Source organism: Callithrix jacchus, chromosome 2 (genome assembly GCF_049354715.1).
Source record: "Callithrix jacchus isolate 240 chromosome 2, calJac240_pri, whole genome shotgun sequence".
Taxonomy (NCBI): Eukaryota; Metazoa; Chordata; class Mammalia; order Primates; family Cebidae; genus Callithrix; species Callithrix jacchus.
The window spans coordinates 162,751,418-162,776,911 of record NC_133503.1 but is presented as its reverse complement, the minus strand read 5'-3'; the positions used below and the strand labels follow the sequence as shown (position 1 = coordinate 162,776,911).

Sequence of the window (25,494 nt, the reverse complement as noted above, 5' to 3'; positions counted from 1 at the left end):
TCAAATGGTATTTCTATTTTTAGATCCTTGAGGAATCACCACACTGCCTTCCACAATGATTGAACTAATTTACACTCCCACCAACAGTGTAAAAGTGTTCCTATTTCTCCACATCCTCTTCAGCATCTGTTGTCTCCAGATTTTTTAATGATCACCATTCTAACTGGCCTGAGATGGTATCTCAATGTTGTTTTAATTTTCATTGCTCTAATGACCAGTGATGATGAGCTTTTTTTTTGTTTTGTTGGCTGCATAAATGTCTCCTTTTGAGAAGTATCTCTTCATATTCTTCACCCACTTTTTGATGGGGTTGTTTGTTTTTTTCGTGTAAATTTGTTTAAGTTCTTTGTAGATTCTGGATATTAGCTCTTTGTCAAAAGGGTAGACTGCAAAAATTTTCTCCCATTCTATAGTTTGCCTGTTGACTCTAATGATACGTTTCTTTTGCTATGCAGAAGCTCTTTAGTTTAATTAGATCTCATTTGTCTATTTTGGCTTTTGTTGCCATTGCTTTTGGTGTTTTAGTCATGAAGTTTTTGCCCTTGCCTATGTCCTGAGGGTATTGCCTAGGTTTTCTTCTAGGGTTTTTATGGTTTTAGGTCTTATATTTAAATCTTTAATCCATCTTGAGTTAATTTTTGTATAAGGTGTAAGGAAGAATCCAGTTTCAGCTTTCTGCATGTGGCTAGCCAGATTTCCCAACACCATTTATTAAATAGGGAATTCTTTTCCCGTTGCTTGTTTTTGTCAGGTTTGTCAAAGATCCAATGGTTGTAGGTGTGTGGCATTATTTCTGAGACCTCTGTTCTGTTTCATTGGTCTATATCTCTGTTTTGGTACCAGTACCATGCTGTTTTGGTTACTGTAGCCTTGTAGTATGGTTTGAAGTCAGGTATGTGATGCCTCCAGCCTTGATTTTATTTCTTAGAATTGTCTTGGCTACGCAGGCTCTTTCTTGGTTCCATATGAAATTTAAGGTGTTTTTTTCCAGTTCTGTGAAGAAAATCAATGGTAGCTTGATGGGGATAGCATTGAATCTATAGATTACTTTGGGCAGTATGGCCATTTTCACAATATTGATTTTTCCTAACCATAAGCATGGAATGTTTTTCCATCTGTTTGTATCCTCTCTTACTTCCTTGAGCAATGGTTTGTAGTTCTCCTTGAAAGATCCTTCACATTCCTCATTAGATGTATTCCTAGGTATTTAATTTTCTTTGTAGCAATTGTGAATGGGAGCTCAGTTATGATTTTACTCTCTGTCCATTATTGGTGTATAGGAATGCTTGTAATTTTTGCACATTAATTTTGCATCCTGAGACTTTGCTGAAGTTTTTTATTAGCTTAAGGAGATTTCAGGTTGAGATGATGGGGTCTTCTAAATATACAATCATGTCATCTACAAACAGAGACAATTTGGCTTCCTCTTTACCTGTTTGAATACCCTTTATTTCTGTCTCTTGCCTGAGTGCCCTCGCCAAAACTTCCAATGTTATGTTGAATAGGAGGTGAGAGAGGGCATTCTTGTCCTGTGCCAGTTTTCAAAGGGAATGCTTCCAGTTTTTACCCATTCAGTATGATGTTGGCTGTGGGTTTGTCATAAATAGCTCTTATTATTTTGAGATACATTCCATCAATACCTAGTTTATTGAGAGTTTTTAGCATGAAGGTTGTTGAATTTTATCGAAGATCTTCTCTGCATCTATTGAGAAAATCGTGGTTTTTGCCTTTGGTTCTGTTGATGTAAAGGATTACATTTTTTTATTTGTGTATGTTGACCTAGCCTTGCATCCCAGGGATGAAACCAACTTGATCGTGATTGATAAGCTTTTGGATATGCTGTTGGATTGGGTTTGCCAGTATTTTATTGAGGATTTTCACATCAATGTTCATCAGGGATACTGGCCTGAAATTTTCCTTTAGTTGTGTCTCTGCCAGGTTTTGGTATCAGGATTATATTGGTCTTATAAAATGAGTTAGGGAGGATTCCCTCTTTTTGTATTGTTTGGAAGTTTCGGAAGGAATGATACTAGCACCTCTTTGTACTTCTGGTAGAATTCAGCTGTGAACCTGTCTGGTCCTGGACTTTTTTTGGTTGGTAGGCTATTAATTGCTTCCTCAACTTCAGACCTTGTTATTGGTCTATTCAGGGATTCAGTTTCTTCCTGGTTTAGTCTTGGGAGGGTGTATGTGTCTGGGAATTTATCCATTTCTTCTACATTTTCTGTTTTATTTGTGTAGGAGTGTTCAGAGTATTTTCTGATGATGGTTGGTATTTCTATGGGATTGGTGGTGATATCACCTTTAGCATTTTTTATTGCATCTATTTGAGTCTTCTCTCTTTTCTTCTTTATTAGTCTGGCTAGTAGTTGTATCTATTTTGTTGATCTTTTTAAAAAAAAAACAGCTTTTTTTGCTTTCCATTTGCTTGGCAAATATTCCTCAATCCCTCTATTTTGAGCCTATGTGTGCAAAGACATAGGCTTGTGAGATGGGTCTCCTAAATACAGCACACCAATGGGTCTTGACTCCATATCCAATTTGCCAGTCTGTGTATTTTAATTGGGGCGTTTAGCCCATTTAAAGTTAAGGTTAATACTGTTATGTATGACTTTGATCATGCCATTATGATGCTAGCTGGTTATTTTGCCATTAGTTGGTGCAGTTTCTTCCTAGCATCAATGATCTTTACAATTTGGTATGTTTTTGCAGTGGCTGCTACTGGTTGTTCCTTTCCATCTTCAGTGCTTCCTACAGGACCTCTTGTAAGACAGGTCTGGTAGTGACAAAATCTCTCAGCATTTGCTTGTCTGAAAAGGATTTTATTTCTCCTTCATTTATGAAGCTTAGTTTCACTGGATATGAAATTCTGAGTTGAAAATTCTTTTATTTTAAGAATGTTGAATATTGGCCCCCACTCTCTTCTGGCTTGTAGGGTTTCTGCTGAGAGATTCACTGTTAGGCTGATGGGCTTCTCTTTGGGGATAACGCAACCTTTCTCTCTGACTTCCCTTAGCATTTTTTCTTCTTTTCAACCTTGGTGAATATGATGATTATGTGTCTTGGGTTGTTTCTTGAGGAGTATCTTTGCAGTATTCTCTGTGTTTCCTGAATTTGAATGTTGGCCTGCCTTGCTAGGTTGGGGAAGTTCTCCTGGATATTAAATTTTCTGGCTTGGTTTCATTCTCCCCTTCACTTTCAGGTACATTAGTCAATTTCACATAATCCCATATTTCTTGGTGGCTTTGTTCATTTCTTGTCACTCTTTTTTCTCTAATCTTGTCTTCTCACTTTATTTCCTTGAGTTGATCTTCAATCTCTGATATCCTTTCTTCCATTTGATTGATTTAACTATTTTTTTTTTAATTACTTTTTATTGAAAACTGCACTGAACGCTAAATGTCCACCTTTACAATAAACAAATACAGTAACGGTAACTCACACTAAAACAAAACATACTTCTGATAGCCATTATTTTTCTGTTTGGGACAATTTTAAAGTTTGTTTTGTCACAAAAACAGGAATGTACCTATACAAAGGCTCAAAATAGGCCATCTTTTTAAACAAAAAGGCAATGATTCACAAAAGACTATGAATAGAACATGTAACTAGTTGATACAAATCTAATAGGATTTGTTAAAATCAGTCACATCTAATACATCTGAAGTGTTCTTGTATAAAATATCACGTGAAGAACAAAAGACTTTATCAATGTCTAAAAAAGTGGGTTTGTTCATAGACAATCTGACAAGTTACCATAAAAAGTGTTTCCTGAGACATAAGGAAATGCAACATTATTCTTCTTGAACCCTTTTAGTTCAAGACTTTCCACTCAATAAAATAGCAGAGGATCTGAAACTGAGAAAATATATTTGAGTACAAACAGCTTGTGAAACTTAATACTTTTTTTTTTTTTTTTTTTTGCATCATCAGAGGGTTTTACTTAACTTACAACCAACTTGCCCACTCAGAGTATACAGTTCAGCTGTGAGAGACGCTTCTCTGTACAGGAGCCTGTACTGTCTTCAATCCTATGCGTGCAGGTGTCTACCACAGGCAAACAGTTTTCTCCCCATTTGGTAGTAATGTGATCTTCCTATTAGTAAAAAGAGGTAACCAGCCCCTGTAGACTGAAGGGACTCAAGTCACAGGATGGGGATTTCCTCTTAATATTTTTTATTTGGATGTTTGAACTCTTGATGCAACATTCTCGAGCAGGGTGTTCAGGACCTGCTGTGCCCAAGGGACTGATAAAGGAAAAAGCTCTATTTATTCTTTGTGATTTGATGCACAGATGAAAAACTTAACACACAATAACAGAAGTTGGTCGTTAATAAATCACATCCTAGTCTTTCAGTGCTTCCGTAAGCAGACAACATCTTCAGTTTTTCTAGCTCTTGTAGTTTTAACACTGCAACATCAATGATGCATATGTCCAGAATCAGTTACAAAGACCGTCAGATTCTTTTTCTCTTAGTTCATCTATTTTTTACTGTCTCTTGGTCCCGAGTGTATCTGAACGATTACCTTCCAGCATTCTCTGCTATTGCTCGTTGGGGTGCTCTCGATTGTCCCCGTGTTTTGTGGGCTGGTTGGGAGAGGGTGCTTGGGAAGGATGTGCCACTGTCGGGAGGTTGTGAGTCACTGGGATGCCCCCAGGGATGATCCCTTCCATGGCTGCAGGAAGTCCGCCTGGAGCCACACCCACGATGCCTGGCGGGTATCTGTATGTGGCACCATTGAGCTCAGGATGAATTGCTTGCTGGTCTATTACTGACCAAGGCGCTGATGTGACGAAAAATTCCTTGTTCACACAGTTTCTTAAGTTTTCTGGGATGCGACCTGTGATGGCTCGGCGGATCTCAGTGGCAGCGGCCTCCCTCATTTCCAGCGATGCCTGCTCGCTGTACCAGGCAGTGTGAGGAGTGCAGATGAGATTCGGTGCATCTTTCAATGGACCCTGAGCAAAGCTGAAGGGCTCTGACTCATGCACGTCGAGGGCTGCCCCTCGTATCCTGCCCTCCTTGAGGGCCTGTGCTAAGGCTTTCTCGTCCACCAGGCCGCCACGGGCTGCGTTCACAAGGAATGCTCCCTGCCTCATCTGCTTTATGGTAAAGTCGTTGATGAGGTGGTGGTTATGTTCGTTGAGATTGCAGTGCAGGGAGACGCAGTCGCTCTGATACAGCAAATCCTGCAGCGTGTAGACCCTCTGCACGCCCAGGGACCGCTCGATCCCATCCTGCAAGTAGGGGTCATAAAATATGACGCTGAATCCAAAGGCCTTGGCTCGAACTGCAACCGCCTGCCCCGTGCGACCGAAGCCGATGAGGCCCAGTGTCTCCCCACGGATACGGGCCGCTCCCGAGGCCACCTCTCGGATCTGCTCCACGCTCTGAACCCGCGTGCCTTCCCGCAGGGCCTGGTACAGCCACGTGTTCCTCCGGTACAGATTGAGGATGTGGCAGATGGTGGAGTCAGCTGTCTCTTCCACGGCTGCGGATGGGATGTTGCACACAGCAATTCCCAGCTCGCCGGCAGCCTTGATGTCCACATTGTCGTAGCCGCTGCCTATCCGCACGATCACTCTCAGAGCCTTGAACTTTTCTAGGTCCTCCCTGGTGAGGGTGATGGTGTGGTACATCATGGCGCCCACGGCTTCATTTAAAACCTTCTCGTGGATCTCCTGAGTGGACTGCGCGTCACAGAAGGCCACGGTGGCCAGGTGCTTCAGGATGGGCATCTCCACAGTGCAGTCGCGGCCGTCCAGCAGCGCCACCAGGGGGCGGGGGTGCAGGGGGCCGTTCATGATCTGGGGGCGGATACCTTCACAAATTCTGTCCAATCGCTGTCTCTTGACTTTGTGCTTATCCACAAGGGCCATTCTTTATGGAACTTTGCAACTCTCAGATCAAAAGGCAAAGCAGCCCTCTAAGAACTTAGGGGAACTTGCAGGAGTCTGCGTGCATGACGCCGCTATGAACCCAATATAGATCTGTCCACAAACTCTATAGTCCACACGATGGGCTGTCCGTCTTTTGAAGGGAATACAGCTTCATTGGTTCAAAACCATTTAAGGTGATGAGACCCCCCGAGAAGATGCTAATTCCAACTTGGATCGGGGGAGGGAACGTCCTGGATGCCGAGCGCCTCCCGGCTATTTGCTCTTCTTTATTTGTTTTCTCCTCCGGGTAAGGAGGAGGAAAACGGAGAGAAAAGGAAAGGAAAGAAGCGGCGCTGGCCGCGGCTCCCGGTGCCCGCTGGCTGCGCAGGAGCGAGGCGGGAGGCGAGGTGAGGGTCGCCGCTCGCTCACTCCTCGCTCCTTTTTTGGGGGGGGGCAAAGGCGGGGTCTCTCTTTGCAAACCAATGACACAACCCCACATGGGCCGGCCTCGCCCCCTCCAGATACTCCTCACTACAAATCGGCTCTCTCGGGGGATTAGTGGCTCCGCGAAAGTGCACACGGGCGCGGCGGGCGGGAGGGCTAGGGGCCGGGCGCGGCGGGCACTCCCTGGCCTGGCCCCGCCCGGGAGGCCCTCTGGAGGTGCGGGGGCTTCGGTGGCAGGGGCCGGGGTCCTGTCACGGCGGCGCTGCGTCCGATGCTCCCCTCGCCCTTCATTCTCCTTCGCCCCTTCCTTGATTGATTTAACTATTTAAGGTTGTGTATGCTTCATGAAGTTCTCAAGCTGCATTTTTCAGCTCTATCAGTTCGTTTATGTTTTTCTCTTAACTGGTTATTCCAGTTAGCATTTCATCTAACCATTTTTCAAGTTTCTTAGCTTCTTTGCAATGGGTTAAAACATGCTCCTTTAGCTTAGAGTAGTGTGTTATTACCCACCTTCTGAAGCCTGCTTCAGTCAATTCGTCAAACTCATTCTCCATCCAGTTTTGTTCCCTTGCTAGCGAGGAACTGTGATCCCTTAAGGGAGAAGAGGTATTCTGGTTTTTGGAGTTTTCAGCCTTTTTGCGCTGGTTTCATCCCATCTTCGTGGATTTATCTTCCTTTCATTTTTGAGGTCAGGGATCTTTGGATGGGGTCTCTGAGTGGACGTCCTTTTTGTTGATGTGAAAACTATTTCTTTCTGTTTGTTCATTTTCCCTCTAACAGTCAGAAGGTATGCTGGAGTTTGCTGGAGGTCCACTCCAGATCCTGCTTGTCTGGGAATCACCAGTGAAGACTGCAGAACAGCAAAGATTGCTGTCTGTTCCTTCCTCTAGTAGCTTGTCCCAGAGGGGTACCTGCCAGATGCCAGCCAGAGGTCTCCTGTATGAGGTGTCTGTTGGCCCCTACTGGAAGGCGTCTCCCCATCAGGATACACAGATGTCAGGGAGCCACTTAAGGAGGCAGTCTGTCCCTTATCAGAACTTGAACACTGTGTTGGGAAATCCACTGCTTTTCAGAGCGGCCAGGCAGGGGTGTTTAGGTCTGCTGAAGCTGTACCCACTACCACCCCTTTTCCTAGGTGTTCTGTCCCAGGAAGGTGGGGGTTTATTTATAAGTCCCTGATGGGCTGCTGCCTTTTTTTAGAGATGATCTGCCCAGTGAGGGCATCTAGTGAAACAGTGCCTGCTGCTGCTGAGCTGCGTTGGACTCTGCCCAGTTCGGATTTCCTGGTAGCTTTGCTTACACTGTGGGGTTGAAACTGCCTACTCGAGCCTCAGCTATGGCAGATGCCCCTCGCCCCTACTGACCTTGAATGACCCAGGTTGAGCTCAGACTGCTGTGCTGGCTGTGAGAATTTCAAGCCATTGGATCTTAGCTTTCTGGTCTCCATAGGGGTGGGACCTGCAGAGCCAGACCACTTGGCTCCCTGGCTTCAGCCCCCTTTCCAGGGGAGTGAACAGTTCTGCCTCACTGGTATTCCAGGCACCACTGCGATATGAAAAAAAAATGCTGTGGCTAGCTTGGTTTCTGCCCAAATGGCCACCCAGTTCTGTGCTGGAAATCCAGGGCCCTGTTGATTGTGTAGGTACTGGAGGGAATCTCCTGGTCTGCAGGTTGCGAAGATCATGGGAAAAGCACACTATCTGGGCCGGAGTGCAGGAAACAGTTCCTAATGGATTCCCTGGGCTAAGAGAGGGAGTTTCCTGGCCCTTGCACTTCCCAGGTGAGCGATGCCCCACCCTGCTTCGGCTCACCCTCCTTGGGCTGCACCACTGTCCAACCAGTTCCAATGAGATGAACCAGGTACCTCAATTGAAAATGTGGAAATCACCCACCTTATGTGTCAATCTCACTGGGAGTTGCACACCTGAGCTGTTCCGATTCGGCCATCTTGCCAGGGGAATCATCATCAATTTTGAGATGGTTTTTAAGTATTTCTGGAATGAATCCACCCTTTCTCCCCCTTTCTTTTCCTTTTTTTCCTTTATTTTTCCCCAATACCCTTTCATATATTGACTCTAGATCTCAACAATAGGTGATAAAGTCAGGTTGTAATTAGGGTGGAGAAAAAATGGGAGAAATTCTTACCTATTTTTTTTTCTAAAACTTGAAGCACAAGGATATTCCTTTGTCTAGAATATTATAGACATGTTCAGAGGGGAAGAAATTAAAGAGAAAACACCACAACCCAAGAGTCTCAATTTCTTAGTTAGCAGCTGTCCAAAGCAAACCATGACAATGCAGATTCCCTAATTCAATACCTCTGAACACATCTAAAATTCATGGAGAACCACTCCAAAGGATCAAACTCAGGAGGTACCCAATAGCAATATTTGTGGTAGTAGTAGGCTTTTGCAACTTGTATAGAATTATTGTTTTATATATCAAGAGTGCAACTAGAGGTTATTCCTTGAAATTTAAAGTTCCCAGAAAGCATATGAAAAGAAGACAATCAATTGCAACTTATTGGGGATTGTTCGCCTTAGAAAAATGGAAAGATTACATTTTTTAGGAATGGCACAGGCTAAAATGGGAAAGAAGATCTAATGAGATACAGCTTGGGTCAACCCAGAGTTTAGCATAGTCTTCATGCCTGGAGGCTGGAGTGCAAATCTTGGGTCTCACCAAATTACTGGAAGCATTCTACTTTGCTGGTGGCATCTTCCTGTGGCAAAAATCAGTGGAGGATAGAAAGGTAGATAGGTTTGTCTCTTGTGGTTTCTAAGAGCAGCAACAGCTTAGTGCACACAGTTGTCAGGAGTAGTTTATAAAAGCTACTCTATAGTTGCCCATCTAGAAATCTAGACACATGGAAAATGGCATTTGTGGGATTCCCCACTGGATTCACCTGCCCAGTTTTAATCAGAGCCAAGAAGTTGGATAGGTTTGGCCATTACTACAAGTTTCCTAGCAGGATACTTATAAAAAACAGGAATCCAGACTAAATCTCTTGAACTGAGATAATATGGAGGAATGTTTGCTTATTTTTAATTGTAGGCATATAAGCTGGTATGTCTTGACCTGTTTTAAATTTTTTAACCTTCTCAATACCATGAAATATCTATTAAAAGCTATGAACCCTCACTGAGGAAAAAAATGCTAAAAAACACGCACACATACAAATACATGTATAATTTTACATAACATTTTGGCAGTTAATCAAAAGCCTAGTCACTGGGTCTAAGTTGATTTCTGACCTAAATAATTCTTATTGGTACTTCTTATATTTTCATTCAAGAAATATACATCAAGATATATATGTGTGTATATACATGTATTTACACATAAGGAGCTGGAAATACCATGGTGAGTTCCAGCTTTTAGGTATTAGAGGTAGAGGCTTTTCTTGACTTCTTGATTTTGTTAGTGCCTTTTTACTACTATCACACTTAACTTTTATTCTTCGTGCTTTCCTTTTCTCTTGCCTACATTTTAGGCCTGTGAGTAATTTCTTCATGTAGGACCGTACCCCTGGTAAAATTGTAAAATTTATCTTTATGATTGTAAAATAACTGTCTTCCATCACCACTCCTTTCCCTGTTCTCAAGCATAATGTAAATCACCCCTATCCTTCAACAACCTAACAAGCTAATCTCAGGCAGCTGTCAAGCACTTCGAAAATCCCAAATTCATCTTTCTCTCTATGCCTCCCCATAAAGCATATCTTTACCATGAGTAATGCTTAATGTTGCTCTGGGAATTAGGAATATTTATATAATTTTTGGAAACAGTTTAGCCTGCATTCAGAGGGACTCATCTGACATTAGAGTAAGCTGGCGAGCTATTGAACAGTGCTTTTTGTTGGCTCTAATATATAGTTTTGGCTTATATTGAACATATCTTAATTCTGTAGTGGCATTTATTCATAAAATTAAACTAAATATTTTGAGCATCCTTAATATTATAAACCCTGGTGATGAGTATCCAGAAAGCAAAGATTAAAAATGACATTGTTTCTATAATAGGTTTCTTTATCTTATGTCATTATATCAGAAATTGATCTTTCTTACGGAATTCATGAAACAGAGAGTAAGAGTGGTGGTTAGGAATGGCTGTGGTGGAGGCAACAATTGGGGAGATGTTGGTGAAAGATAAAAAATTGTAATTAGAAAGGAGGAATAGAATCAGGAGAGCTATTGTACTGTTTGGTGATTGTTATCAATAACAAGTATTATATACTTGAGAATTGCTAAGAGAGTAGTTTTTTAATGTTCTCACCACAAAATAAGTGATGTTCTCACCACAAAATAATGTTCTCACCACAAAATAATGTTCTCACCACAAAATAATGTGAGGTAATGGATATGTTAATTGGCTTGAGTTAGGCATTCCACAATGTATACATATATTAAAACATCATATTGTACATCATACATATATATAATTTTTAATTTTCAAGTTAAAAATTTAAATTTTAATTTTAAAATATTTTACTTTATGCATACAAAAAATAAAATGGGTCTATCTCAAAGCTGATTATTCAAACAATGAACAACATTTTTCCTTGTAGGTATGAGAACTTGATTATTAGAAAGATGAATTGTTCATTTACATTAAATGTATATTACCTTTTAAAAAATAATATAAATGGAGAATTTTAAAAGTAATGAGTTACATGCACATATTTAAATTTTAAAAATTAATATATATTTTAATCTCTAGGAATATAAGAATAATATTGCCAAACTTATAAGTGAAATGAAAATCAAAGAGGAGGAATATAAGACAGAAATAAGCAAACTTTATCAGGACATGCAGAAAAAAGGTAAGTTAAAAAAAACACTTTTGTGTTATAGATTAAAGGGATACATGTGCAGGTTTGCTACACTATACACTATGGGTATAGTGTATAATGCTGGTGTTTGGGCTTCTAGCAAACTCATCAATTATATAGTATACATTAATGACAATTGTTTTTCATCACTCACCCTTCCTGTCCATTCTTTTGGAGTTCCCAGCGTCTATGGTTTCTATCTTTACGTCCGTGAGTACCCATTGTTTAGCTCCCACTTATTAAGTGAGTACATGCAGTATTTGATTTTCTGTTTCTGAGTTATTTTACTTAGAATGGTGTCCACCAGCTCCAACCATGTTGACAAAGAACTCAATTTTATTTTTTAAGGCTGCATAGTATTCCATGGTGTATATATATCACATTTTCTTCATCCAGTCCACCATTGATGTGCACTTAGGTTAATTCTATGACTTTGCTATTGTGAATAGAACTGTGATAAACATGCAAGTATAAGTGTCTTTTTGATAAAACAATTTATTTTCCTTTGAGTAGATACCCAGTAATAGGATTACTGAATTGAATAGTAATTGTATTTTTAGCTATTTGAGAAATCTTTCTAATGTTTTCCATAGAGGCGAAACTAATTTACATTTCCACTAACAGTGCATTATTGTTCCCTTTTCTCCACATCCCTGACAACATCTGTTTATTTTTGACTCTTTAGTAATAGCCATTTGACTGGTTGAGAAGGTATCTCATTGTAGTTTTGACTTGCATTTATCTGGTAATTAACAATATTGAGCATTTTTTCATATGCTTGTCAACCATGTGTATATCTTCTTTTGAGAAGTGTCTGTTCATTTCCTTTGCCCACTTTGTAGTGGGGTTATTCATTTTTGTCTTGTTGATTTGTTTAACTTTTTTGTAGATTCTGCGTATTAGTCCTTTGATGCATAGATGGCTCAAAAATATTTTCTCCCATTCTGTAGGTTGTCTATTTATGCTGTTGATTGATTCTTTTGCTGTGCAGAAACTCTTTAAAACTGATTTGTCTATTTTTGGTTTTGATGCATTTGTTTTTCAGGACTCAGTCATAAATTTTTTGCCTAGGCAAATTTCCAGAAGAGTTTTTCCTATGTTTGCTTTTAGGATTTTTATTATTTAAGGTCTTACATTTAAGTCTTTAATTAATCTTGAGTTAATTTCGGTGTATGGTAAGGGATAGAGGTCCAATTTAATTCTTTTGCACATGGCTAGCCAATTTTCCCAGCATTGTTTGTTATAATAAATAGGAAATCTTTTCCTCATTGTTTATTTTTGTAGAATTTGTTAAACATTAGTTTGTTGTGGGTGTGTACCTTTATTTCTGAGTTCTTTATTCTTTTTTTACAAATCTATGTTTCCATTTTTGTACTAGTACCATGCTGTTTTGGTACTCATAAATACCAGTATCTGTAGAATCGTTGGAAGTCAGGTAATGTGATGCCTCCAACTTTGTTCTTTTTGCTTAGAATTGCTTTTGCTATTCAGGCTGTTTTAGTTCCACATAAATTTTAAAATTGCTTTTTCTAATTCTGTGAAAACTTACATTGGTAATTTGATAGGAACTGAATGTGTGGATCACTTTGGGCAATATAGTCATTTTGATGATATTGATTCTTCTTATCCATGAGCATGAAATGCTTTTTCATTTGTTCATGTCATCTATGATTTCTGTTATCAAACTGTTTTGTTCTCCTTGTAGAAGTTTTTCACCTTCTTTGTTAAACCTATTTCCAGGTAATTCTGTGTGTGTGTGGTAATTGTTAATGGGACTGAGTTCTTGATTTGGTTCTCAGCTTGAGTGTTTTTGGTTTATAAGAATGCCACTGATTTTGATGCATTCATTTTGTATCCCGAAACTTTACTGAAGACACTTGTCAGGCCTAGGAGGAATCTTTAGGGTTTTCTAGGTATAGAATCTTTTAGATGAAACTTTAGGGTTTTCTAGTTGTAGAATCATATTATCAGCAAACAGATATAATTGGACTTCTCCTTTTCCAATTTGAATGACTACTATTAATTTCTCTTGCCTGATTGCTGTAGCTAAAGACTTTCATTACTATGTTGAATAGGGGTGGTGATAGTGGATATCCTTGTTTTGTTCCAGTTCTTAAGGGAAATGCTTTCAACTTTTCCCCATTCAGTATGATGTTGGCTGTAGGTTTGTCATGTATGGCTCTTATTATTTTGAGGTATGTTCCTTCAGTGCCTATTTTTTAGGGTTTTTATTATTAAGGATGTTGGATTTTACTGAATGCTTTTCTGCATCTACTGAAATGATGATATGGTTTTTGTTTTTAATTCTGTTTATGTAGTGAATCACATTTATTGACCTGCATTTGTTGAACCATCCTTGCGTCCCTGAAATAAGGCCATTTGATCCTGACGAGTTATCTTTTTGATATGTTACTGGATTCTGTTTGCTTGTTTTTTGTTGAGGATTTTTGAATCTATGTTTATCATAGATATTGTCCTGTTGTTTTATTTTTTGTTGTGTCCTTGACAGATTTTAGTGTCAACATGATACTGGCTTCAGAACATGGTTAGAGAGGCCTCCTTCCTCCTCAATTTTTTGGAATGGTTTCAGTAATATTGGTAGCAACTCTTCTTTGTACATCTGGCAGAATTTGGCTGGCCTATAAATCCTCTAGTCCTGGGATTTTTTTATTGGGGGGTTGGTAAACTTTTTAATTACTCATTCAATTTTATAACACATTAATGGTCTGTTCAGAATTTTGATTTCTTCCTGGTTCAGTCCCTGGGGGTTGTATGTTTCCAGGAATTTTTCCATTTGCTCTAGATTTTCTAGTTTGCATACATAGAGGTGTTCATAGTAGTCTCTGAGGATCTTTTGTATTTCTGTGCTAATAGTTGTAATGTCAACTTTACCATTTCTGATTGTGCTTATCTGGACACTTCTCTCTGTTTTTCTTGATTAATCTAGCAAGTGGTCTATCACTTTTATTTGTCCTTTCAAAAAACCCACCTTTTGTCTCACTGATCCTTTGTATGGTTTTGGGGGGTTTTTTAAATCTCATTCTCCTTTAGTTCTTCTCTGATCTTTGTTATTATTTTTCTTCTGCTAGCTTTGAGTTTGGTTTGTTCTTGTCTTTCTAGTTCATTTAGGTAAAACCTTAGGGGGTTAATTTGACATCTATATTCCTAATGTAGGCATTTAGTACTATAAACTTTCCCCCTAATACTACTTTTTCTATATCCTAGAGGTTTTGGTATGTTGTGACTGTATTTTCTTTTGTTTCAAAAGAAGTTTTTATTTCTGTGTTTTTGTTATTGTTTACCCAAAAGTCAACCAGGAGCAAGTTGTTTGGTTTCCATGTATTTGTGTGGTTTTGCAAGTTCCTTTTGGTATGGATTTCTAATTTTATTCCATTGTGGTCCAAATGTGAGTTTGATATAATTTTATTTTTAAACAAATTATTAAAACTTGATTCATGATCAAGCATATGATCAATTTTAGAGAATGTTCTATGAACAGATGAAAAAAATGTATATTCTGCTGTTGTTGAGTGGAATGTCTGTAGATGTCTATTAGTTTCATTTGGTCAAGAGTCCAATTTAAGTCCAGAGTTTCTTTATTATTTTTCAGCCTCCATGATCCATCTAGTCCTGTCAGTGGGATGTTGGCCACCCAACTACTATAGTATAGCTCTCTATCTCTTTTCTTAGGTCTAGTAATATTTCTTTTCTAAATCTGGGTGCTGCAGTGTTGGGCACAGTTAAACCTGATTTTTAAATCTTCTTGTTGAATTGAAGCCTTTATCATTATATAATAGTAATTATATAGTTAAATCTTGTTGAATTGAAGTGTTCATTATTACATAATACCCTTCTTTGTCTTTCTTTACAACGTTGGTTTAAAGTCGGTTTTAACTGATACAAGAATATCAACCCCCTATTCTTTTTCATTTTCTATTTGCATGGTAGATCTTTCACCATCCTTTTACTTTGACCCTACTACACATAGGATGGGTCTCTCAAAGTCAGTAGATGGTTTCGTCTTGTTTTATTAATCCAATTTGCCAATCTGTGTATTTCAAGTGGAACATTTAGACTGTTTATGTTTAGGGTTAATATTTATATGTGAGGTTTTGTTCCCATTAGAGTGTTGTTAATGAGTTGCTTTCTGTCTTAGTTATGTAATTGTTTTATAGGATATGTGAACTTTGTACTTACATGTGCTTTTATGGTAGCAAGTATTATTCTTTTTTTTTCCATATTTAAAACTCCTTTGAGCATTTATTGTAGGTCTGGTCTGGTGATGATGAATTCCTCTAGCATTTACTTATTTGGAAAAGACTTTATTTCTCCTTCCTTGTTTAGCAGAATATAAAATTCTTGGATGGAATTTTTTCTTTAAGAAGGCTAAAAAGAGGACCTCAGTCTCTTCTGGCTGGTAAGGTTTCTGTAAGAAGTCTGCTGTTAGTCTGATGGGATTTCATTTATAGGTAATTTGGCTATTTTCTCTAGCTGCCTTTGAGGGTTTTTTGTTTGTTTGTTTTATATATTGAACTTAAATAGTCTAATGATTATATGCCTTAGTATCTTGCAAATGTCCTCTGAACTTCTTATATCTGGATGTTGATTTCTCTAGAAAGATTAGGAAAACTTTCCTAAATTATTCCCTCAAACGTTTTCCAAGTTGCTTATTTTTCCTTCTCTCAGGAATGCCAAGAAGTCACAGGTTTTGTTGCTTTACATAATCACATATTTCTCAAAGGCCTTGTTTTTTTTAATTCTTTTTCCTTATTTTTGTCTCAATGAGTTAATTTGAAAGACTGATCTCCAAACTTTTAAATTATTTCTTCTGCTTAGTCTAGTCTATTGTTAAAACTCTCAATTATATTTTAAAATTTCTTTAGTGAATTTTTAAATTCCAGATGATTTTGTTTTGCTTTACTTTTTAAAATATAGCTACCTCATCTTTCACATCCTGAATCATTTTCCTGGTTTCTCTGTGCTGGTTTTCAACTTTCTCTTGGATCTCATTGAGTTTCCTTGCAATCCATATTCTGAATTCTTTATCTGCCATTTCAGACTGTTTATTTTGGTTAGAATCCATTGCTAGAGAGTTGGTAAAATATTTTGGCATTGTCAAAAGACTCTTTTTATACTAATGGAGTTCTTGTGATGATTTCTTCTCATTTGAGGGAGCCGTTGCTTCTTATTTTTGAAATTCTTATTGCTTGAATGGGATGTTTTAATTATTTTATTCTTTTATCCTCTTTAGTGTATAACTGCAGTGTATGTTGTATATGATCATTGGGTTTTGTTTCTGGGTATTTTCAGGAGACCTAGGTGCTGTATGGGAAGCTATGGATAGCTTCAGTGTGGTGGCTTTTTCAGATGCTACTGGTTATAGCAATGTGTTTAATATATGAGCTAATACACTATCTCCTGTGACATTGAGAGTGCAGAGGTCTCAGGAAGCTTATCCTGTGCACCACCACTATCCCCTTCTGACAGCAGGTTTTATATTTGATCATGCAGTTCAGGCACTTAAGAGAAAGAACCAGCTCACCCTCAGGTAGATGATAAAGAGTAGAAATACCGACCTTGATTGGGCAGTGGTGGGAGAAAAGTATGTTGGAATGTGCTGAGATCTTGAAAGAAAGGGTGATGGGGAATGCCCTAGCTTCTTGTTCTGAGCAGGGAAGAACATGATCTGCTTTCCTATCACACCCCTGTTGTAGGGTGCATTACCTTCCGTAGAGTTTGTCCTTTGGCTCCCAGCTGCACTGTGGCTATGGACTGCATATATACCCCTCTAGGGGCTACCATCTGGGCTCTGGGCAGAGCCTCTTCCCCCAGTCCAGAGCAGACACTCTCTAGGTTGTCTGCTTTTTCTTCTGGGACACTGCCACTTTATGGGGGGAGGAGGAGTTGGGGGCTGCCTTTATGCAAGCCCAAGCAATACTGGTTCACTTTCATCGGGGATACTTTCAGTATTCTTGAATAAACACTGCCTTGATGCATTTTTTTAATGAAGTCTCACACTGTTGCCCAGGCTGGAGTGCAGTGGCTTGATCTCAGTTCACTCAAACCCCTGTCTCCCAGATTGCAGCGATTCTCCTGCCTCAGCCTCCTGGGTGTCTGGGATTACAGGTGAACTGTGCCACCATGCCCGGCTAAGTTTTTCTGTTTTTAGTATAGACAGGGTTTCACCATATTGGCCAGGGTGGTCTCAAACTCCCGACTTCAGGTAATCTGCCTGCCTCGGCCTCCCAAAGTGCTGGGATTACAGGCATGAGCCAACACACCTGACCCCTTGATGCATTCTAATTTAGGTTTTGTACCTTCCTATATATTTATGTATGTACACAACATTTCTAAATTTGGTATCTAGTATTTACACTTAATGTTATCCAATGTGAAGCAGTTTGTATTCTTAAAATCAGTATAAAATATATAATTAATAATTTATGTATATGTAAAGCAAATTGAATGCAATTTCACTAATGAAATTTTCCTCCTTCAGTAAAGCAGATCTCATGAGCCTATGCTGAGGGTTGCTTGTTCTTGTTGTTGTTGTTGTTGTTGTTTTGAGATGGAGTCTTGCACTGTCGCCTGCGCTGGAGTGCAATAGCATGATCTCAGCTCACTGCAACCTCTACCTCCTAGGTTCAAGCAATTCTCCTGCCTCAGCCTCCTGAGTAGCTGGGACTACAGGTGCCCACCACCATGCCCAGCTAAGTTTTTGTATTTTTGGTAGAGACTGGGTTTTACCATGTTGGCCAGGCTGGTCTGGAACACCTGACCTTTTGATCAACCTGCCTCAGCCTCCCAAAGTGGTGGGATTACAAGTGTGAGCCAACGCACCTGACCAGGTTAATTGGTTTTATATGGCTGTTGAAAACCTTCCTTAATGAGCCTATCTTTATGCACATTATATGCAACGATTAACTTAAAATGGGAAATAAGTTTACATGTAAAACCTACATCTGTAAAACTACCAGAAGAAAGCATAGAGATTATCTTTGTGACCTTGAGTTAGGCACAACTTCTTGGAAAGAAACAAAAAGCACAAACAATAAAGGCAAAAGTTGTAAATTGGACTTCATCAAAATGATTAATTTATATCCTTTAATACTGTTAAGAAAATGAAAAAGACAATCCATGGACTTGCAAATGGATAGTTGATAAAAGACTCATATCCAAAAATAAAGAAAGCTAAGAATCCAAGAAGTCAAACAACTCAACAAGGAAACGAGAAAAATATTTGAACAGCTACTATCCCAGAGGCATACAGATGAAAAATAAGCCACGAAAAGATATTCAACATAATTAGTTGGTAGGGAAATGTAAATTAAAACCTCACACCTTTTAGAAGAGATAAAAATCTTAAAAATTATCAATGCCAAGTTGATAATGCCAAATGGAGCAACTGAAACTCTCAAACATTATTAGGGGGACTATAAAGTGGTACAGTCACTTGTAAAACAGTTTGGGAATTTTTTTTATTGTTAGGCTGCTTTTTCTTTTTTTTATTGCTTTTTAGGTTTTGGGGTACATGTGAAGAACATGCAAGATAGTTGCATAGGTACACACGTGGCAGTGTGATTTGCTGCCTTCCTCCCCTTCACCTATATCTGGCATTTCTCCCCATGCTATCTCTCCCCAACTCCCCAACCCTGCTGTCCCTCCTTTATTCCTCACAACAGACCCCAGTGTGTAGTGCTCCCCTCCCTGTGTCCATGTGTTCTCATTGTTCAACACCCACCTATGAGTGAGAACATGTGGTATTTCATTTTCTCTTGTGTCAGTTTGCTGAGAATGATGTTCTCCAGGTTCATCTATGTCCCTACAAAGGACACGAGCTCATCGTTTTTGATTGCTGCATAATATTCCATGGTGTATATGTGCCACATTTTCCCTGTCCAGTCTATCATCGATGGGCATTTGGGTTGATTCCAGGTCTTTGCTATTGTAAACAGTACTGCAATGAACATTCATGTGCATGTGTCCTTATAGTATAATAATTTATAGTCCCTTGGATATATACCCGGTAATGGGATTGCTGGGTCAAATGGAATTTCTATTTCTAGGCCCTTGAGGAATTGCCACACTGTTTTCCACAATGGTTGGCTGAACTAATTTACACTCCCACCAACAGTGTAAAAGTGTTCCAATTTCTCCACATCCTCTCCAGCATCTGTTGTCTCCATATTTTTTAATGATTGCCATTCTAACTGGTGTGAGATGGTATCTCAATGTAGTTTTGATTTGCATTTCTCTAATGACCAGTGATGATGAGCATTTTTTCATATGTTTGTTGGCCTCATGTATGTCTTCTTTTGTAAACTGTCTGTTCATATCCTTTGCCCACATTTAAATGGGCTTGTTTTTTTCTTGTAAATCTGTTTTAGTTCTTTTTAAATTCTGGATATCAGCCTTTTGTCAGATGAGTAAACTGCAAAAATTTTTTCCCATTCCGTTGGTTGCCAATTCACTCTAATGACTGTTTCTTTTGCCATGCAGAAACTGTGGAGTTTGATTCGGTCCCATTTGTCTATTTTGGCTTTTGTTGCCAATGCTTTTGGTGTTTTGGTCATGAAGTCCTTGACCTGATGGTTTTGCCTTGATTTTCTTCTAGCGTTTTTATGGTGTTAGGTCTTATGTTTAAGTCTTTAATCCATCTGGAGTTCATTTTAGTGTAAGGCGTCAGGAAGGGGTCCAGTTTCTGCTTTCTGCACATAGCTAGCCAGTTTTCCCAACACCATTTATTAAACAGGGAATCCTTTCCCCATTGCTTGTTTTTGTTGGGTTTATCAAAGATTGTATGGTTGTAGATATGTTGTGTTGCCTCCGATGCCTCTGTTCTGTTCCATTGGTCTATATCTCTGTTTTAGTACCAGTACCATGCTGTTTTGATTACTATAGGCTTGTAGTATAGTTTGAAATCCAGTAGTGTGATGCCTTTCACTGTGTTCTTTTTACTTAGAATTGACTTGACTATGCGGGCTCTCTTTTGGTTCCATATGAAGTTTAAGGTGGTTTTTTCCAGTTCTGTGAAGGAGGTCATTGGTGGCTTAATGGGGATAGCGTTGAATCTGTAAATTACTTTGGGTAGTATGGCCATTTTCAGGATATTGATTCTTCCTAACCATGAACATGGAATGTTTTTCCGTCTATTTTTATCCTCTCTTATTTCATTGAGCAGTGATTTGTAGTTCTCCTTGAAGAGGTCATTTACATTCCTTGTTAATTGTATTCCTAGGTATATTATTCTCTTTGTAGCAATTGTGAATGGCAGTTCATTCTTGATTTGGCTCTCTTTAAGTCTGTTATTGGTGTATAGGCGTGCTTGTGATTTTTGCACATTGATTTTGTATCCTGAGAGTTTGCTGAAATTTCTTATCAGTTTCAGGAGATTTGGGGTTGAGACAATGGGGTCTTCTAAATATACAATCGTGTCATCTGCAAATAGAGAAAATTTGACTTCCTCCTTTCCTAACTGAATATGCGTTTTTCTTTTTCTTGCCAGATTGCTCTGGCTAGAACTTCCAGTACTATATTGAATAGGAGTCATGAGAGAGGGCATCCTTGCCTAGTGCCAGATTCAAAGGGAATGCTTCCAGTTTTTGCCCATTCAGTATGATATTGGCTGTGGGTTTGTCATAAATAGCTTTTATTATTTTCAGATACATTCCATCAATACCGAGTTTATTGAGGGTTTTTAGCATAAAGGGCGGCTGAATTTTGTCAAAGGCCTTCTCTGCATCAATTGAGATAATCATGTGGTTTTTGATTTTGCTTCTGTTTATGTGGTGAATTATGTTCTTGGACTTGCGTGTGTTGAACCAGCCTTGCATCCCCAGGATGAATCCTACTTGATCATGGTGGATAAGCTTTTTGATGTGCTGTTGCAATCAGCTTGCCAGTATTTTATTGAAGATTTTTGCATCTATGTTCATCATGGATATTGGCCTGAGGTTTTCTTTTCTTGTTGAGTCTCTGCCAGATTTTGGTATCAGGATGATGTTGGTCTTATAAAATGATTTGGGAAGGATTCCCTCTTTTTGGATTATTTGGAATAGTTTCAGAAGGAATGGTAACAGTTCCTCTTTGTGTGTCTGGTAGAATTTGGCTGTGAACCCATATGGACCTGGGATTTTTTTGTGTGGTAGGCTCTTAATTGCTGCCTAAACTTCAGATCTTGTTATTGGTCTATTCATGGTTTTGACTTCTTCCTGGTTTAGACTTGGGATGACGCAAGTGTTTAGGAATTTATCTGTTTCTTCCAGGTTGACTAGTTTATGTGCATAGAGTTGTTTGTAATATTCTCTGATGATGGTTTGAATTTCTGTGGAATCTGTGGTGATTTCCCCTTTATCATTTTTTATTGCATCTATTTGGTTATTCTCTCTTTTCTTTTTTATTAATCCGGCTAGTGGTCTATTTTGGTTTTTAGAAAAACCAGCTCCTGGATTTATTGATTTTTTGAAGGATGTTTTATGTCTCTATCTCCTTCAGTTCTGCTCTGATCTTAGTTTTTTCTTGTCTTCTGCTAGGTTTTGAGTTTTTTTAATCTTGCTCCTTTAGCTCTTGCAATTATAGCGTGTCAATCTTGAATCTCTCCTTTCTTCTCATGTGGGCACTTACTGCTGTATATTTTCCTCTAGAGACTGCTTTAAATGTGTCCCAGAGATTCTGGTATGTTGTGTCTTCATTCTTGTTGGTTTCAAAGAACTTCTTTATTTCTGCCTTCATTTTATTGTTTATCCAGTCAACATTCAAGAGCCAGTTGTTCAGTTTCCATGAAGCTGTGTGGTTCTGAGTTAGTTTCTGAATTCTGAGTTCTAACTTGATTGCACTGTGGTCTGAGAGACTGTTTGTTATGATTTCAGTTCTTTTGCATTTTCTGAGGAGTGCTGTACTTCCAATTATGTGGTCAATTTTAGAGTAGGTGTGATGTAGTGCTGAGAAGAATGTATATTCTGTGGATTTGGGGTGGAGAGTTCTGTAAATGTCTATCAGGTTTGCTTATTCCAGGTCTGAGTTTGAATCCTGGATATCCTTGTTGATTTTCTGTCTGGTTGATCTGTCTAATATTGACAGTGGAGTGTTAAAGGCTCTCACCATTATTGTGTTGGAGTCCAAGTCTCTTCGTAGGTCATTAAGAACTTGCCTTATGTATCTGGATGCTCCTGTATTGGGTCCGTATATATTTAGGATCATTAGCTCTTCTTGTTGTATCAATCCTTTTACCATTATGTAATGTCCTTCTTTGTCTCTTTTGATCTTTGTTGCTTCGAAGTCTATTTTATCAGAGACGAGAACTGCAACTCCTGCTTTTTTTTTTTTGCTCTCCATCATTTGCTTGGTAAATCTTCCTCTATCCCTTTATTTTGAGCCTTTGTGTATCCTTGCATGTGAGGTGGGTTTCCTGGATACAGCACACCGATGGGTTTTGGCTTTTTATTCAAATTGTCAGTCTGTGTCTTTTGATTGGTGCTTTTAGGCCATTTACATTTAGGGTTAATATTGTTATGTGTGAATTTGATACTGCCATTTTTATGCTAGCTGGCTGTTTTGCCCATTAGTTGATGCAGATTCTTCATTGTGTTGATGCTCTTTACTATTTGGTATGTTTTTGGAGAGGCTGGTACTGGTCATTCCTTTCTATGTGTAGTGCCTCTTTCAGGAGCTCTTGTAAAGCAGGCCTGGTGGTGACAAAATCTCTGAGTACTTGCTTGTTCACAAAGGATTTTATTTTTTCTTCACTTATGAAGCTTAGTTTGGCTGGATATGAAATTCTGGGTTGAAAGTTCTTTTCTTTAAGGATGTTGAATATTGGCCCTCACTGTCTTCTGGCTTGTAGGATTTCTGCTGAGAGATCTGCTGTGAGTCTGATGGGCTTCCCTTTGTGGGTGACCTGACCTTTCTCTCTGACTGCCCTTAGAATTTTCTCCTTCATTTCAACCCTGGTGAATTTGACGATTATGTGCCTTGGGGTTGCTCTTCTTGAGGAATATCTTTGTGGTGTTCTCTGTATTTCCTGGACTTGAATATTGGCCTGCCTTGCTAGGTTGGGGAAGTTTTCCTGGATAATATTCTGAACAGTATTTTCCAGCTTTGATTCATTCTCTTCATCACATTCAGGTACACCTATCAAACATAGATTAGGTCTCTTCACATGGTCCCACATTTCTTGGAGAATTTGTTCATTCCTTTTTGCACTTTTTTCTCTAATCTTGCCTTCTTGTTTTATTTCATTGAGTTGATCTTCGACCTCTGATATCCTTTCTTCTGCTTGGTCAATTCAGCTGTTGAAACTTGTGCATTCTTCGTGAAGTTCTCGTGTTGTGTTTTTCAGCTCCATCAATTCACTCATATTCCTCTCTAGGTTGTCCATTCTTGTTATCATTTTGTCTAATCTTTTTTCATGGTTCTTAGTTTCTTTGCATTGAGTTAGAACATGTTCTTTTAGCTCACATAAGTTTCTCGTTATCCACCTTCTGAAGTCTAATTCTGTCCTTTCATCACACTCATTCTCCATCCAGCTTTGTTCCCTTGCTAGTGAGGAGTTGTGATCCCTTGTAGGAGGAGAGATGTTCTGGTTTGGGCTGTTTTTCTCCTTTTTGCACTGGTAGCTTCCTATCTTTGTGGATTTATCCACCTGTCATATGTGTAGTTGCTGATTTTCAGATTGGGTATTTGAGTGGACGTCCAGATTGTTGATGATGAAGTTATTTCGGTTTCTTAGTTTTCCTTTTAACAGTCTGGCCTCTCTGCTTTAGGATTGCTGAGGTCCACTCCAGGCCCTGCTTGCCTGGGGATCACCTGCAGTAGCTGCAGAACAGTAAGGGTTGCTACCAGTTTCTTCTTTTGTTATCTTTGTCCCAGAATGATGCCCACCAAATGTCAATCTAATCAGTCCTTTGTGAGGTGAGTCTTTGGATATATGGGGTCAGGGAGCTGCTTGAAGAGACAGTCTGTTCTTTATAGGAGCTCAAGTGTTGAGCTGTGAGCTCCGTTGTTCATTTAGAGCTGCTAGGCAGGGGCGTTTAAGTCTGCTGCAGCAAAACTCATAAACCTCCTTTTTTCCCCCCCCAGGTGCTCTGTCCCAGGGCGTTAGGGCTTTATTTATGCGTATCCACTGTGCTGCTGCCTTTTTTTTCTTTTTTCAGGGCTGCCCTGCCCAGCAAGGAGGCAGCCTAGTCACTGTCTGCCTGCAGAGGCTTTCCTGAGCTGCTGTGGTCTCCGCCCTGCTGTTTGGCAGTTTTTTTTTTTTAATGCAGTGAATTAGTTTGAGTCCTCTGAGAAACAGACACCAAAACAGGTTAGACATTGAGAAATTTATTGGGGAAACTATTTGTGAGGCTAAATGGGAAGGAAACTAAGAGAGTCTAGGTAAGCTGTCAGTCTATAGTACAGGTTTAACCTCTGTAAATAAAGAGAAGAAAGGAAGGAATCTCTGGTAGGGAAAGTGTTCAATTGTGACATATTTATTAGAAAGTTTCAACAAAGTTGAGCCAAATTTGCCCTTTAAATGATTTCCACAACTCTCAGGAATGAGCTTGCTTTCATAGCCCTATCAAGCTCAGTCATTAGGTAGGAGTGGCTCTTGAGAGGTATGACCTCAGCATAAACATGGTCATGAAAACAGGGAGTCAACTATGCTCTCTGAAATTGGAGATCTGAAAGGTGCATTTTCATGGCTACAAAAGTCCACCTACTGTGCTACACAGATTTACTTCTCTACATGAGTTCATGTAGCAACTCTTCTGTTCTTGTGGGCCTCTCTCCCTAAAAGGATACCTAAAAGTATTATTTTAGTGTTCTTCCTAGTGACCTGACCATGTATTTAGCCAATAGGTTCCAGATCCAAAAATTGTTCAGGTCTGGAAACTGAGAAAAGGAAGATAATTTTTTAATTGAGGCATGTACCCTATGCCTTGTGTTCTTCCATTTTTGATTTTTTTAATTGTACTAGCTGTTAAGCAGAGTTGGCTTTCCATCTATTAACTATCTCTACAACTATCTGCACATCAAGTCTTTTGGCTGCTTTTCAGCCTTCCTGGTAATTTGGTAATTGTGTCCTCCTGCCTTTTGGCAGTTGAGCACTGTCATCTGGCTTCTGTTATTTTGTGGTGCAGAGGAATCCCATCCCTGTGGATATTAATGGTCCTAGCTCTATGACAGCCTATTTTACTGTCAACCCTAGCTTGCAAAGGAGACTGACCACCGAACTTTTTGTGATACTTGTTTGCCTCTCACCAGCACATTGCTGGTGGCCTTGGCTAGTAGTGTGTCTTCTGGGCCCTCCTGAAGAACATAATCTTTTTGTAGGTTGTCCTACCTCATGTAATGTGTG

The 25,494-nt window shown here is 39.3% G+C and overlaps 2 protein-coding genes across 5 annotated transcripts in view; one reads left to right on the top strand and one right to left on the bottom strand.

Annotated features, from left to right (window-relative positions):
• CCDC152 (coiled-coil domain containing 152) overlaps positions 1-25,494 on the top strand; it is a 70,895-nt gene that overhangs the window by 35,610 nt on the left and 9,791 nt on the right. For all 4 annotated transcript variants that reach the window (XM_017969935.4, XM_078365535.1, XM_078365534.1 and 1 more), the window contains one exon: positions 11,045-11,147. In XM_017969935.4, the coding sequence (XP_017825424.2) occupies positions 11,045-11,147 (103 nt within the window). The remainder of the gene's footprint in view (positions 1-11,044; positions 11,148-25,494) is intronic.
• On the bottom strand, positions 3,355-6,297 carry LOC100398309 (C-terminal-binding protein 2). The gene has a single exon (XM_002745016.7). It carries the CDS (start codon positions 5,879-5,881, stop codon positions 4,544-4,546), a length of 1,338 nt encoding a protein of 445 aa, XP_002745062.1. The 5' UTR covers positions 5,882-6,297; the 3' UTR covers positions 3,355-4,543.